The 16,800-nt window shown below is 31.8% G+C and overlaps 1 protein-coding gene across 1 annotated transcript; it reads right to left on the bottom strand.

Moving 5' to 3' along the window:
* Positions 1-6,113: 6,113 nt before the first annotated feature.
* On the bottom strand, positions 6,114-12,503 carry LOC120089896 (protein NRT1/ PTR FAMILY 6.3-like). Its single transcript, XM_039047331.1, has 5 exons — positions 12,219-12,503; positions 11,938-12,115; positions 11,764-11,803; positions 11,074-11,651; positions 6,114-7,229 (listed from the first exon to the last, which is right to left on the bottom strand). The coding sequence occupies exons 1-5, from the start codon at positions 12,334-12,336 to the stop codon at positions 6,362-6,364; spliced, it is 1,782 nt and encodes a 593-aa protein (XP_038903259.1). The 5' UTR covers positions 12,337-12,503; the 3' UTR covers positions 6,114-6,361.
* Positions 12,504-16,800: the final 4,297 nt, after the last annotated feature.

Raw genomic sequence — 16,800 nt, 5'->3', positions numbered from 1 at the left:
TCGTGTAGCACTGACGCCTATCGTCTAATGCATAATGGCCATCATCTAGCGCTCACGCCTATCGTGTAGCATCATCGTCTAACACTTGTGCTTATCGTGTAATGCCATCGCCTATCGTGTAGCACTATCGTCTAGCATATCACTTAGCGCCACATGTAGCTACACGATCGTTCATGCGCGCAACACTCCAACGCTTAGTGCCCATGCTCGTGCACACCTGATACTATCGCATGCCTTGTCCAACGCATGGCTTTTTTTCACTCGGCCACACTTGGCTTCCTTAAATGCTCAACTAACCTCTCAAATGAGTAAGGCCAACGCCCTTGACTCAGCTCCAACGCCTAGCATAAGGCCAACACATGGGAAAATACTTAGCCAATTTTCTAGCTTCACCCAAGAGTCAAGCTTCCAAACTTTAACTTTTCTTCTAACATTTTTCCCTTTTCCCTACAATTAAACATCAATTTTCGCATTAACCTACTCACTATATTGCTCTCAGTAGGGAACATACACAAGTAGAGAAATTAGGGTTTAGGGTTCACATTCTCGGTGTGAGAATCTAAGAGTTGTGGGCTTTGTATGATCTTGGTTAGAGGAAGAGACTGGTGGAATAATAATCGTGTAGATGATTGAGCAAGTGGGAGATGACATAGTCTATCGTATAGACGATGTGCTCAATTGTGTAGAAGAAGGCAGCCTATCATATAAACAATACCCCGCAATTGTTTAGCTACGACCAACTGAGTAAACTATCGTATAGTGGCACTTTACGATCGTTTAGTCTCTCTATGAGCTATCGCTTAGTGAAACCATTTCACTTAATAGCATCTTCATGAGTTTCTTTCCGAAAGTAGCAACACCTTGAAAATTAGGAAAACCTTTTTCCTTTTATCTCACAGTTACCATAAAACCGCCAATAACCTCCCACGCAATTGATTATTAGAGAAAAAAAGATAATTATCAAATGATTAATATTATTATAAATAAATATGATAATCAACTTACTATATTATATTTACAACCTATAATTTTAATATTTCATCTCACGATACATACAAACCATAGTTCTTTTTCTATTTTATGGCACTTAATGTAAATCATATTTACATTAATCCTCCACTTGATGTATCTCATACATCATACCAATTATATCATATATAATTGATTTTATTCTTGTCAATTTGAACATTTCAAATCAACCCTAAGAACTGATTTTCAACTTGAATCCATTGAGCTACCAAGGGGACTTTATGAACATATAGCTTGGAGCTCCAACGGTACGTGAATAACTGATTAAACTCTTTAGTCATGGGATCCACCATTCGTTAACTGTCGGGAACTCCACTAAATACCGATAGTTGCACTCTTCTTACTACATATATACTTTGTGTCCATATCAACCAATCAACAGTGCGATAACCCTTCACAGATCGCTCGTAAATACAGTTAGGCCAATTTATCATTATGCCTCTGTAGTTACATCTAACTCCTCAAGTACCACTGATCCCTCTAATGAACATAAGTCATAGTCCTACTATGACTGAGTCCTCTCTTCCAAAGAGAAGCAGTGGCCAATATGTTCCAGACCCGGAATCAGCCCTTAAGGGAGCAATCTATCTACTTGCCCCTACTTCAGAGAATGAGTGAATTCCATCTTATGTAATTGAGTTCCCAGCTCCCAAATCAGACAAATCTCTAAAAAGGTAGGCTTGTTGAGTTGGCAATCTAGCCACTCTCACCCATACTAATCAAAGGACCGCCTTTAAAGGCAGGAGTTCCCAAAACACTAAGGATTAAGGTCATGTCACCTATGGTCATTTAGGTGAGATGTAAGTCTCAAGTATCAACGACATTATATAAAGAGATTATTCATTTCATGGTCCGGTCTTATACAAATTCTTTTTATAGGACATCCCCGCTCGCATATCTACACATGAATGGTCAGGATCAACCATCTATAGTAGTTCACAACACTTGTAAACCTTTACAAAGCGAGCCATATCCGTAGTGTCACCAGATTCAGATGTCCCTCTTTAATCCTTATACTACAGATCTTTTTAGGTTATCTCTTAAGGCATGATCCACTTGTATATCTCATATACATGCTTAAGTTTTCATACAATAAACATAGAGCTTTGTTTATTGGATATGAGTAAATGAAAAAAAAAAAATAACTCTTATTTTATTCATAACAATGTGTATAATTTACAAACTACGAGACTCAGAAAGAATTAGGACGCCAATCCCAACAGATCAATGGTAGACCTAGAGGTCACGTTATCCCAAACAAAGGTATTAGACAAGGAGACCCCCTCCCCCTCCTTATTTTTCTTCTTGCCATGGACTATTTATGCAGATTTATACAACAGCTGAAGCAACAAGGATTAATTAAAGGAGCTGTTTTCTCAAATCAATGCAAATTATCCCATATCCTCTTTGCTGGTGACATCCTTCTTTTTGTTGAGGACAATGATGTCTATTTTGATAATTTCCTTAAGGTGGGTCTTTGAAATTGCTTCAGGTCTCAAGATCAACCTTAATAAGTCCTCTATTATGGGCATCAACATTGACACAAACCAAATTGATGAAGTGGCCGGTAGGTGGGGTACTATAAACAACACTTACCTCTTAAATATTTGGGTACCCCCTTCGGTGGTAAACCTATTTCCACTTCTTTTTGGGATGTCATCGTGGAAAAAATCAAGAGAAGGCTAGATAGTTGGAAATACTCTTATATCTCCAAAAGGGGTAAAATCATTCTCATTAAATCAACCTTCAGCAGTCTCCCTACTTACCTACTCTCAGTTTTCAAAGCCCCTATGTCCATCTGCAAAACAATTGAAAAGCTTTGAAGAAACTATCTTTGGAAAGATGACTCAAGCAACAGCTCTACTCACCTTGTTCGTTGGTCGATAGTCACTGCTTCAAAAAATAGAGGTGGCTTGCACATAAATAACATTGCTGATACAAACTTCACCCTTCTTGTAAATGGCTCCAACGTTTCTGTTTTGAAGACCTTCCCTCTGGAAACAGATTGTAATGGCAAAAAGTAAACAATCTTTTGTTGGTGATATTCCCATTGAAGGCAAGTTTAGTAGCTTAAAAGCCATATGGCACTCTATCATTAAATGCCTTGATTGGTTTGGGCAAAATATGGTATGTGAGCTAAATAATTATGCTTCAATATCTTTATGGAAAGGAAAATGGAATCAGAGAAGCCTTCTTGCTGATAGCTTTCCTAGACTTTATGCTTTTACTAGTCTCCTAAACAGCTTCATTAAATACAATTGAGACATTCACACAAACGAGTGGAATCTTCTCCCTCACAGACCTTTATTCGACAGAGAAATAAGGAATTGGAACAATTTCAAGAGCTCTTTGATAATACTGAACGACAACAAAGGTTCTGATAAGCCTCGATGGACTCTTGAAAGCAATGGTTCATAAAGCATCTCCTCATCCAAAATGAATCTTTTTTTCCCATCTGTAACTGATAATACTAATCAAAACTATCCTACTCTCAACAAAGTTTGAAAATCTTATATTCCAAAAAATTGAAATTTTTTTCTTTGGACAATACTACACAAAGGCCTAAACACTGTTGAGACTCTTCAAAAAAGGTTGCCTAATTCTTCTCTCAGCTCAAACTGGTGCATTATTTGTAAAAAAAAAAAAAAAGAAGGAAAGTATGAATCATCTGTTCATTAATTGTAACTTTCCAACAGCTATTTGGAGGAAAACTCAACCTTGGACTAACAGCAACATTAGGAATGCTATTGACATGCTTTCACTTGCTAATGCAATATGCATTATAAACTACAAAAAAAGAAAGGGTATTATTGTTATCAACTCAGCTATAGCCATTTGCTGGTCTTTATGGCTTGAAAGAAATAATCGAACCTTCAACGTTCTTGAAAACTCTAAAGTAAAGGTTTGGGAAAGTGTCTGCATTCTCTTTGGTTTGTGGTGCTCCAGATCAAAACAATTCAAAGACTACTTCCCAGCTACTATTTCACTGAATTTTAATACTTTTATATAACTTTTACTTTCTTTTGGGCTCATCTCTAGCCCTCTTTTTGTAACTCTCTTTATTGATGATTAATGAATGAATTGGGAATAGATGGTGGTGCTAAGAAGGTGTCCACCTAGTTGAGAGGTCCGGTGCATCTACTGACCCTGATTGTATTTTTTTTTTTTTTTTAAAAAAAGTAAACTAGATCAATTAACATCTCCGGTTCAACTTTTCCATACTAATTGAGGGGTTATTTTTTTTCCTTTTTTTTTTTTGAGGAAGTTGAACAATTAGTAGGAACAAAGGGCTACATTGACTTTCATATTTGTACTATAATTTATAAATCTTTACATAGATTTGTGGGATATGTTCAACTTTTTCAAAATTATTGAGGTAGTTGAACAATTGAGGAGGAGTATTGATTAAAGACTTTATAAACTTTGGGGTACATTAGATTTTAGTTATCTACTTTGTCGTTTATATATATATACACACATATAGATTGTAACATGAGTACAACATTTGTTTGGATTTGAAAATTTATACCAATGAAAAGCTTACAAGAAAATATAATTTGTATTATAAATATCATAAAAATAGATGTCCAGTGCTTAGTGTCTTAAAAGTCCTGTCATTTTTCATGTTGTCCATGTGGCTTGTAATAATTCATGCTCGGTGTTCATATAAGTTCACATCATACTTGTTACTTTGTCCATAAATAATGACATTTGTTGGATCTTCAAATGATGCGCATTGGTGAGAATAAAATTTTTTTTTCATATATTTCGTATTTCCATAAAATCATATTCTCTATTTCTATTATTCTTATTTCCATAAAATTATAATTTTAGTAATTTTTAATTTAGTTATTTATAAGTTTAGTTATACTTTATTATTTTATATTATATTTATATATTTATTATTATATTTATATTTTTTCCATATCTGTTGTGCTCCATTGTACTCCTCAATTTCACAACAATTCGAACTATTATTTGTAAATAAGTAGAACTAAAAACTTTTTCAATATTTGATGATTTGAAAGATTTGTCAACTCAATACAAAAAATATGAGATTGGATATACTATTAATGTTGTATGAATTAGATTCAAATAAGTGGAGTGCATCTACCTCCTAGAATTAGTTTAATTTGTTCTTCTTAGAGTCTAGTTCGAATTTAACGTGCTTAGATTTTTTTTCTTTAATTAAAAAAAAAAAAAAAAAAAAAAAAAGAAAAAAATCCAAGGCTTTTTTTAAAAAAAAAAAAAAAAAATTAACATGCAAAATGATCTTATTTCATTTGACCCCATAATCCTTTATACCTTGTTTGATAAACATTTTGTTTTTTATTTTTATTTTTTTGAAAATTAAGCATATAGACACTACTTTCAACTCCAAATATCTTCATTTATTATTTACTTTTTACCAATGGTTTAAAAAACCAAGCTAAAATTTGAAAACTAACTTTTAAAAATTTGTGTTTGTTTTTGAAATTTGGCTAAACATTCAACCATTATACTTAGGAATAATGCAAATCATTATAAGAAATAGAAAGAAAATATACTTAATTTTAAAAAAGAAAAAACAAAAAATGAAATGATTACCAAACAAAATCTTAACTTTTTCTAGAAAAATATAAATATAAATAATGAATAGCTACATTACATCAAGTCGTTGAAGTATACACATGCATTCATTTTCATAGAGGAAAACGTGATATAAAAATACTAATTTTAATTCATTGAATTATAGTAGGTAAACAAAAGTAGTTGGATTACTATTATTATTTCACTATTCAAAATAAATTAGTCAAACAAGCCAAATCAATCCAATTAAAAACTATCACGTAATTGAATGGGAGGTCCACTAGTAATCTAACAACAACCATTTCAATTATTTCAATTAGACAAATAAATTTTCATTAAAAACTATAATCAACAATTTAGAAAAGGAACTTACATGATTTTCACGCCAACAAAGCATTTATCTCAAAAGAAAAATCTTATCAAATCTAAGATTGCATGATAATATAAAGAAAACAGAAGCATAATAATTAAGAGAGAATTTGAAAAATAACATACAAGCACATTATGGGGCACAATTTAATTCAATCATTGTGTACTAATTATTTCATGTATTCATTGATTCATCATATATAATCATTGATTTGATTGACAATTATAGTCAAACCACTCCCAAAAGTTCAAATTTCCCTTTTTCTTTCTCTATTCTTTTTTCATATTCTATGCAAGAGATTACAAACTTTATATGCCAAAAAGGCAAAAGAGAGATGATATTGGGCCATGATGTACTAAAAGGTAAAACAAAAGGCTCAAAAGGACTTCCCCTTTAAGCATGACAAACCATTTCTGATTCCTCTAACTCAATTCCCTCTTCAGCCAGCCTCTTGTCTTTGTACACATACCATTTTGCACAAAGCAAATAAACTCCAAAATTCAAAGCACTTAAAATTGCCAGAAGCCAGTAGAAATTGTAAAGCTTCCCTTGGTTGAGATTATCAGCCAACCATGGCTTATTTCCAGTTATTTTGTGCACAATTGTCACCAAAAAAGAGCTAAAGAAAAACCCTAATGATAATGTGCTTAGAAATAGCCCTGTGCTCATTGTTTTCATCCCTTTAGGGCACTCCCTTAAGAAGAAGTCAAGTTGCCCTATATATGTAAATGCCTCACCTGACCCTACCAAAAAAAATTGTGGTATCAACCAAAAGACACTCAAGGGCACCTCGGCAGTTCCGTTAACTAGATGATGTGAAGTTGCAACTCTTAGTCGTTTGAGCTCGGTTAGGGCTGCAGCTACCATTGCGAGCATAGACATAACTAAACCGACACCGATTCTTTGTAATGGGGTGAGGCCTTGGGGGTTTTTAAGAAGCTTTCGAGCAATGGGGACAACAAATCGATCGTAAATAGGGACGGTTAAGAGAATGCTGCCTACGAAAAAGACGGTCAGTGAGGCGGCGGGAATTTGGAACGATTTTCCGATGTAGCGTTCCATGGTGGTGGCTTGTGAGACAGAGAAGGTGGTCATTTGGGCATAGACTGTCCAGAACATGATGTTTGTGGCCCAAATGGGAAGCATTCTTATGACCATTTTCACTTCCTCAACATCAGTTAGGGTTGATATGTACCATTTGTTCATTAATGTAATATCAGCCCCTTTTTCTGGTTCTCTTATCGCTGCTTTGTCCAAAAATCTGTAAAAAGGTGAAAGCCAAAGGAAAAAAAAAAAAAGAAAAAAAGAAAAATTTTCAATTGGTTTGAAGTTATTTTCAAGAAAAGAAGTTGGGTTCAGTCTAGATACCCCTATTTTTTGCAACCTAGACTACACATCCATAAAAATCTGCCATTTGACAGATTTTTTAAATAAAAACTTAGATTATTTAATTAAAATTTGAGATACATAAAGATTTTGTATTACTTAAGATGCACCTAATCGTTACCCTATTTTCATTAGGATTCAAAATTTTCTATCATCCATTACATTTTTGTAAAATAAATTTTAGTAAAACTTGTACCAAAGTAAACTATATGTTCTACTATAGAAAAAAAGATACAATTTTCACTTTAAGAATTGGTTTGCTTTTATGCAATGTTCAACAAAGGATCTTTTTGAAAAGAACATCTTATTGAGATTAAGAATTATATAATATTAGAGATACTCCAATAATTGAATCTTTAGAATCTTTTGTAGTCAAAAATTGATTTCGATGATTCACACTAATATTGAAGGGTCTAAAGAAACCAACTAAACTATTTTATTTTATTTTTGAAAAAAGTATGTTCCCCAATAAAAATTTAATTTTATAAATTATTGAACGGTAACAAATAAAAATGAATAAATTAGTCCTAATTCAAATATTTGGAAATCGTGTATTAAATATTAGTATTTTGATGAAACAAGCTATGTTCTAATAATAGATATCTAACATGAAAGGAATATTCTCAACCAATGTGAATAAAGAAAGGATGGAATGATTAGCTTTTTAAATAATAATAATTTAATATGTAAAAAAAAGGAGAGGCTAATTTCTCATATGGCCATTAATCATTCTAATAGATTTAATTCTTGTTTTTTTAAATGAAAAGAGAGATTCAAATCATAAAAATCTTCGTCGTTAACACATACTTTTGTCAGTTGAACTAAACTTAACATAATAAGAACTTCTTTTAAATTAATTTTTCAAAATCATGTACTAAAAAGTACGTATTTTGAAATTGAAAAGACCAAATGAACTTATTATTGAAAATTTGTGGATAGAAAAAATAATGTTTGGAAAATGAAAATGAGAAGAGAAAGAGTGAGATGTAATTAAAAGAATGTGGAAGAAAAGGTTGAAAAATGAAGAAGGGGTGTAAGGGGGGAAGGTCAAAACTGGGATTTCGTCAGCAAAAGAGACAACAAACATAAGTATACTGATTTAATTTGGGAAGACAGACTGTCCCAACAATACTTCTCGTGACCCTTTTTTAATTTTTCTATGAAATTATTGGACTTTTTTTTTACCACTTGTTTTTAAACAATCGAGTTTAGATCTATCTCTTATGTTTTTTTTTTTCTTTTCTTCATTAGAAAAAGAATTTTTTTGAAAAAAAAAAAAAAAAATTATTTACATAAAATAGCAAAATTTTAATCTTATTTGATAAAGGCGGATAAAAAGTCTATCAATGTCTATCAGTAATAGAAACTAATAGAAATCTATCACTAATAGACGCCGATAGAAGTCGTGTTTTTTTGTTATTTCTATAAATAATTTGATATTTTTTTTTTTATTTGTGAAAATTTTTCTTAAATAAATACATTGGTAAGTTCAATAAAGTACAAGTGGAAGTTGAGAATGAAGCGATGGAATCATCATGGAAAGCTTTTAAATTAAACTTCGTCTCGGTTAAGTTATTATAGGGGCAAGTAAAGTTTAGGACTATGGTAAATAATTTAAAATCATAAAAAAATTGGAAAAATAATTATAAAAGGAAGAAAGAATGTTTTTTTCCTTACAAATTTAAAATTTTAGTTTAAGGGTCAAACTCAAACCTAAAACTTTTTTTTGTTTCCTTAAATTGAACTTCAGAAAAGTAGTGAATTTAAAACTTATTTGAAATTAATTAGGTTAAAAATATTGTCCATAACTCAAGTAATAATAATGAGAATATCAAAATCAAAAGTCACATAAATGCATGAACTTATCAATAAGAATACTCAACCCTAGCCACAAAATCAAACATATAAGAAGGGCAAACTCACCCTAAGAGAAATTGGCATGGTAGAATATAGTTTAGTCTAGAAAAGAAAATGTCCATAACTATATATATACATCTTTCCCTTTTCTTAAAAAAAAAAAATGGTTAACGATAACGAGCGATGAGGATTTATGTTCAAAATAGATAATATCATATCAGATACGTAGAGGTTTGTAATAAGATTAATAATAAAGGGTAATTGAGTATTTTATTTGTTTTCTAAAAATCAAAGTTCAAAATTGAATTTAAACTATTAACACTAAATTGCTCAAAATATTTTGGTGTGAAATACTTTTCATATACTATTATTGGCTATTGATTCTTTGCTAAGAATTATTACAACCCCTATGCGAAAATATGCAATTTTTTAAACTTAACTCTCACTTTTTATTTTTTCAGTACAACTTAACTATCACTTAAAGTGTTATTGGAGTAATTAATTAATTGAATGTGACATGATAAAATATCTTTCAATTATTGATGGGTATTTTGTAGAGCTATGGAATTCAAATATTTCACACTCTATACTCTTATTTTTTTCAAGTTACTCTTCTACAAATACGCCCAAAAGATTTTTAGAAAAGGAAAAAGGAAATTTCTTAACTTAAAAAAAATGATTTCTACTTTTCAAAAAAGGTTCAAAAGTTTTACTTTAGTCCTACAATTTGGTTTGTCTTTAGTCCTTGCCCAAAAACATAACAACACATTTTAATAATTCTTTACTATTATTTATTTATTTATTTATTAGATAATATTTAAGTACAATCTAAACTACATTTAATCCAAGTATCTCATTTCCCTTACATAGTAAACGAGATTTTTTCTTTTAATAAGAAATCTATCCCATGATAGATTTTTATTCGCATGTAATTTGACTGTACCTAATTTTTTTCTTATTTATTTATTAAAATAGGAATCTAACATGAATCCTATTTGATAATTATTGATTTTTTTTTTACCAAAAAGTTAATTTTCAAAATTTGACTATTAAGATTTAGGAAAAGACAAAAAGAAAAAAAAAGGGTTTGGATTCACTGTTACCATTTTCAGGCAGACAATAAGCATGAGCATGGTTTCTCCAAGGAGAAAATGACTTGTACCAATGACTTTGATGTTTGATCATATAAATTTCAAAAACAACTTTCAAAAAATTTATTTTCAAAGTCTATTATTGGACTATTCTCCACCAAGCATGTCCAAAGAGATAAGCCTCTTGTTTCCTTTGCTCATACAAATTCTTTATACAATTGTCTCCTCATTTTCTATATGGCCTAATTTTATTGTTTTGACAAGTTTAAATCAAAATCTTACATCAACTTCAAAATAAGAAAGGCTTTTATTTTTAAGTAGGAATATATGATCTCTCTTATTATTGATAGGACTTTTAAGAATAGTTCATGTCATCTTTGAAAAAAAAAAGGCAATAACATATGAACATAGTTCAATTGATATAGTATTTGTACTATTAATCTCAAAATTAGATTTTCGATTTTTCAACTCCACATATTATTAAAAAAAAAAAAACATAAAGATTTTATTCCACAGTCAATGGATTAACCTATTTCAAAATAGTTTATTAAGCTTTCTTTAATAATTATTTGATTTTTGAAAATTAAGTTTATTAAACACTGATTCATCGAATGGAATCTTAATTCAATCAATAGGACCGCCTACCAATCAAAAAGGCTGGAAGACCCCTTTTTCATTGTTATTCACTTTTTATTTATTTATTTTTACTGTGCTTATTAATTAACAAACATAATAAAGTAGATGAGCAAATAATGAATGGAAAAAACTAACCTGAACTGTTTAGAACGAGGAAGCTTTTGCTTCTTCATCTTCCCATGTCCCCCTTCATCTCCAAAGTCATCAATGTCGAACAAAAATGACGAATCATTTGGCAAATCCATAGATCGTTTCCGCCAAGCAGCGACGATAACCGTAGCGATCTGTGTCAACGGGCTACCAACCAACTTCTTGAAGCGATATTTTTTGGTACCAGAGACGAATACGACTAAACCTGCGACAATGGCGCAAGCACAAATACCGTAACCCCATTGTCGCCCCAAATTGTCCTGAATGTAGACGAGAACCGTCACAGCAGCAAGCGATCCAATACTAATAAAGAAGAAGAACCAGTTGAAGAAGGTGGTCATTTGGGCCCTCTCCTCCTTGTTTGACTCATCAAACTGATCGGAACCGAAGCCAGAGACGCTGGATTTCAAGCCACCGGTGCCGAGAGCGGTTGTGTAGAGAGCGATGTAGAGGATCGTCAGTTGAAAATCGGTGGCTGGAGCACAATGTGATGACGACTCTGCCGTGCATCTCGGCGGCCGGAGGGAAGGGATTATTGTAGAAATTGTTAGGATTGTAACACCCTATAGAAAAAAAAAATTGTTGATATATTTTTTTTTTACCAATATTCAAACCCCTAAATTCAAAACTTTGTATACACATAATTAAAAAAATAAAATTAAAAAAGAATTTTACGGTTGCTTGGATGGCTGCAAAGATGGCAATTGTGAGGTACCTATAAAAACATGAATGGAAATAATCAAAGTGAGACAAAAATAAAGACAACCTTAAAAAAATCTAAAAGAAAAAAAAATCTAAAAAGGGTTTAATTCTTTTTTGAAAAAAAGAAAAAAAGAAAAAAAATAGAACCTGCCAAGAAATGTATCAGCAATGAAACCACCAAGAAGACAAAGCATAAAGGAAGTGCCGAGGAAATTGGTGACAGTATTAGCAGAAGTTGCATTCCCCAAATGCATGGTTCCTGTCATATATGTCACCAAATTCACTGCAATTCCAAGTGTTGTTAGCCTCTCTACAGCCTCACCTCCTGAAAAATAAAATATTTTACTTAATTTTCGACCCGACTTTCTAACACATCTAACCACTATAAAAATGATAGTAATTAGCAAAGAAGTGTTTAAGATCGAGACCGAGAATCATGGCAGCTGCGGTCCATCGACCGGTTTTCGAGCGGTCGGCTGGGCGGCCTTTGTAGTCCCAAGCATCTGGGAGAACAGCTTTGGTTTGTGGCTGAGAGGAGGAATTCATGGCTTTAGAAATTAAAGAAGAAGAAATAAGGTTTCAAAATGGTCTTTCTTTTCTTTTTCTTTTCTTCTTTTTTTTCTTTTTTTTTTTTTTTTTTAAGTTTTGTGTATGCAAATGAGTGATGAGAGAGAGAGAGATAGGAGATATGTGTGTGGTTTGGGCAATCAATGAAGGGAGGAAAGGGGTTTTTTATAGGGTGGAAAATGATTGAGAAAGATCAATGAATAGTGAGTTCATTTATTATTTTTATTATTTTAAAATTGATCCATTATTTTATGTTTTGTCTCGTTTTATGGTCGGTTTCGATTGACTTGAGAAAAAAATGGTTTTCAAACAAATCATTTTTATCTAAATACTTTTGACAAAAATTTATTAAAATATACTCGAAAAACTATTTTGAATGGTTGACAAACACTTTAAATTTCTTCTAAAATGATTTATATTTTATATTAAACACTTGAAAATTTATTCTAAATACATCCTTAGCCCATGTGGTTTTGAAATATCTTAAATTCAGCACCATTGTTAGTTTATTGTTAATTTTCTATTAAAAAGGTCCTCTTTTAAAAAGTACTGTTTTGGTGTTGTAATTTGGAGTTTGTTTAAATTTAGTGTTTATACGTTTAATAATCTTAAATGTAGTTTTTCAAAATAAAATTTTAAAGAAATTTAATTTGTTAAATGACAAAATTAATTTTCAGGTAAGAAAATATAATATATGAATATGTTATGGAAATTAGTAAAGAAAATGCTAATAGATTATTAAAAAAAATTAAAAAATCAACAATAAACTAGTCGTAAAGACTAAATTTAAGATTTATTAAAAGTATATAAACTAAAATTATTAGACATTTAAAAATACATGGGTTAAAATTAAAAATGTGCAAAGTATATGGATCAAAATGTTAATTATTTTAATTTAAAAAATGTAGTCGATATTAGTATTCTCTTTATAAAATTTGAAAATACGCTTACATGATGTCATTTCTTGCATTAAATTATTCTTATTATTTAGTCAATTTCGATGAAAATTAACTTCAAATTACTAAATTTTGATGTAATTGGAAGTTCAAAGAGTAATAATTTTAGTTACTCGAAAATATAAAGACTAAAATGAGATGGAACCAACGTGGAGCAAAATGTAATATATTATTGTTATTATTATTATTTTGGGTGAAGTGACTGAAATAGCCTCCTCTTCTCACAAAGTAGAACAAAAAAGGCTATGAAATAATATTCGGAGGCCATGTGAAGTTAGAAATATGGTCCATAGGAATTAGAAACACCACACAAACAAATGCCTTTGTTAGGTCTAAAAATAGAATTTTTCTTCATTTTTCAATTATCATTTCAATGATTTATGATTTATCCCTAAAAAAGAGGATTAGGGTATAATGGACTGGATGAAGCCAACTCAGCAAATTTAATATTCTATGCGTTGAATTTGGTAATTTTACTTCTTTTTTTAGACTTTATTTTTATGAATATTATTAGGTAACCAAGCTTAATAAGCAATATGGAGCCTTTTCATGACATGCTAGAAGATGCACTTCAATCAATTATTTTCTTTTTCAAAACTTCACATTATTATCTTTTTTTTTGCAATTACCCTAATTGTTTTAAATGATAAAACTGCTGAAAATATTTTCAAGTATAGCAAAATGTCACTGTCTATCAGTGATAGACCGTGATAGACATCTAGCACTAATACTAATTAATGTCTATCATACTCTATCATGGATAGATAGTGAAATTTTGCTATATTTATGATAATACCGAAAATGTTCTATCTTGCTCCGCTTAATTCAAGGGTGTTCCTAGTTTCTATGTGTTTATTTGATGATTTTATAGGTTTTGGGCACCTAAGAGATAGAGCGGGGTGTTAGTGATGAAATGAAGCTAAAACGAGATACAACGAAGCTAAATTACACCAACTGAGGAAAAAGAAGTGAAAAATTATCAATTTACCCCTCTAAGCATAGTGTTGCGACACTCTATGGCGTCATGCTCGACGCTATAGGAATGAATACCTCGATTTCATACATTTACGTTCTACATGAATACCTTAAAGTTGATATGCGTGAATTTTTCGTTAGTGCCATGGCGCAGCATCCTAGCGTCGTGGCACCGTTCTGATATTATATAAACTATTTTAGTTGCTAGGTTAAAAGAATCTACAATACCAGTTGTTGCAGAGCTATTTCTCTCTACTTTTTTTTCCATTTCTTAATTCTTGAATGTATTCAAAGAAATCCTGGATGACTATCATGAATATTATGGGCCAAGACAATGTTTTCTAGCTTAGGCATAGAGTAGTTTTTCCCATTTTGCACACTATAGCTGGACACTTGTCTACTTAAAATCCGTTCTATTCTAGATCGTCTCACATCAATTCTTGTATTGTCTTTCAAATTCTTATCAGTTTATGAATGTTTTGATTGTATTTCTACTTGAAAATGTATGAAAAGCTAAGATTTAATTTGAAATATGTGACATTAAATTGCATGTTAATTCGATGTAACAATATGTTAGATTAGCTTGTAAGTTGTGAATTGATATCAATGCATATTGATTAATTGACCTAGGGAAGAATTATATTGAATGACTATGATAGTACCGAAAATGTGTTATTTAGATCTGCTTAATTCGGGATTGTCCTAGAATTCTATGTGTTAATTTTGTTATTTTGTAGGTTTTGAGCACTTAAGAGGTAGAATAGGGCGTTAGTGGCGAAATGAAGCTAAAACAGGCCAAATCAAAGCTCAATTGCATCAACTGGGAAATGGAAGACCAAAATGCCCGTGTGCGATATAGCAACTCTACTCCAAGCATAAAGTTATGCTCATTGGCAAGAAGCATCACATCGCTCGCAGTGTCGCAACCTACCTTTACGTTGCATTATTACACTCAAAGATAGCAACTGAAAACAACGCTGCCATCAACGTTGCGATGCTACAAACTCCAAAGCGACTTCTTTTGATCCCAACCGGCTACTTCTTCGATTTCTCTTCCGTTTTGTTCTATTTTAGTTTAAGAATTTATCAAGATAATACCTTGAAATTTTTCATGATTATTATGAGCTAAGGTACTCGATCTAGCTTAGGTTTCTATGACTTTTCACCTATTTGATGTACTTGTGAGACTTTTGAACTAGTATATTGTGATTTTCGATTTCGATTATGTTTTTCAAATGCTTATGGTTATTTCATTGGGCGCTTGGGAATGTTATAATTATTGCTTTTTGATTGGAATTAGATATGTGACATTTAATCTTATGTGAATCAATTAGAAGCTGTAGGTTATGGTAGCTTGCAAATCACCAAGATGAGCATTGTTCTAACCAACCTAGGATCGAATCAGCCAAATGTTTAATTAAGGTTGTTCCTTATTGAATGTTCAACCTAACTTTTCCCTAGTTCTTAATGCAAATAGGTAAATTTTAATTGTCATGTTTTTCATCGGTTTAAATTGGACTAGTTAGTTGATTAGGTTGAATTAACTGGTTGTTCCAATTAATTCAGTTAAGTAAAATTAATTGTATGACCTTGAATTTTATGATCGAGTACATCGAACAGGTGAGTTCCATTACAACCCAAGTTAGACTTTCTCAAACTGAATTTTAGTATTTTATTTTATTTTATTCATCTTAATTTCTTTCGCAACAAAACAACTTCCAACCCCCCTCCCTCCTTCCCCTCAATTTGGTTAACTTATACTATAAACACCTAAAAGAAGAATTTCGTGGGCTTCCCATGTTCGACCCGGTCTTGCCACTAAGAATAGTATTTTGTTGTGGTGCATACGGTTAATTATTTTGTTTAGATTTTGGGTGACGAATTCCGCTCCGACCAAATTGGCGTCGTTTTCGGAGAGCTAAGTATTTTCTTTTTTAAAGGGTTTTTGGTTCTTTGTTCGTTCTTGAATCCTTCTTCCTTTGTATATCCGATCATCCCAAGATCGAAATTCTTTGTCGTATTTTGTAGAGCTTGGTAGGGAGAAAAGGAGACGGAGAGGAGAAGCTAGAGAACGAAGAGCTTTAAAAGACAAAATCCATGCTGAAGGCACATTTGAAGAAGATCATTCTGAAAAAGAGTTTGAACAAGAGACGATGGTGCAGCCAATCGAGCTCACCCTGAAGGAGCTTTCAGCTCTTGACCTTACTTAGTAGCCCCTCTGTATCACTTATCTTGAGACCATAGGTAATTTTGAATTAAAAACTGGTCTCATTCACTTACTACCTTCTTTTTCTAGACGTGTAGATGAGGATCCACACACACACCTGATGGACTTCCACATCGTGTGTAGTGGAATGCGTCCTCACAGTGTAATTGAGAAGCAGCTTAACCTTTGAGCCTTCTCATTCTCTCTAAAGGATGAGGCGAAGGACTGACTGTACTATCTGTCATCAGGTTGCATCACCACCGAGATAGAGATGAAGAAGAGGTTTCTGGATAAATTTTTTCCAAC

Source organism: Benincasa hispida, chromosome 11 (assembly GCF_009727055.1).
Source record: "Benincasa hispida cultivar B227 chromosome 11, ASM972705v1, whole genome shotgun sequence".
Taxonomy (NCBI): Eukaryota; Viridiplantae; Streptophyta; class Magnoliopsida; order Cucurbitales; family Cucurbitaceae; genus Benincasa; species Benincasa hispida.
The sequence above is the reverse complement of the archived record's forward strand: the minus strand, read 5'-3'. Positions and strand labels throughout refer to the sequence as shown.

Excerpts from the sequence above, each read along its gene's own strand:
- LOC120089896 (XM_039047331.1), bottom strand. The coding sequence starts at position 12,336 with ATGAATTCCTCCTCTCAGCCACAAACCAAAGCTGTTCTCCCAGATGCT. Across the intron at positions 11,804-11,937 it reads GCTGATACATTTCTTGGCAG|GTACCTCACAATTGCCATCT; the intron begins GTTCTATTTTTT and ends ATGTTTTTATAG. Across the intron at positions 7,230-11,073 it reads CCTCGTTCTAAACAGTTCAG|ATTTTTGGACAAAGCAGCGA; the intron begins GTTAGTTTTTTC and ends ACCTTTTTACAG.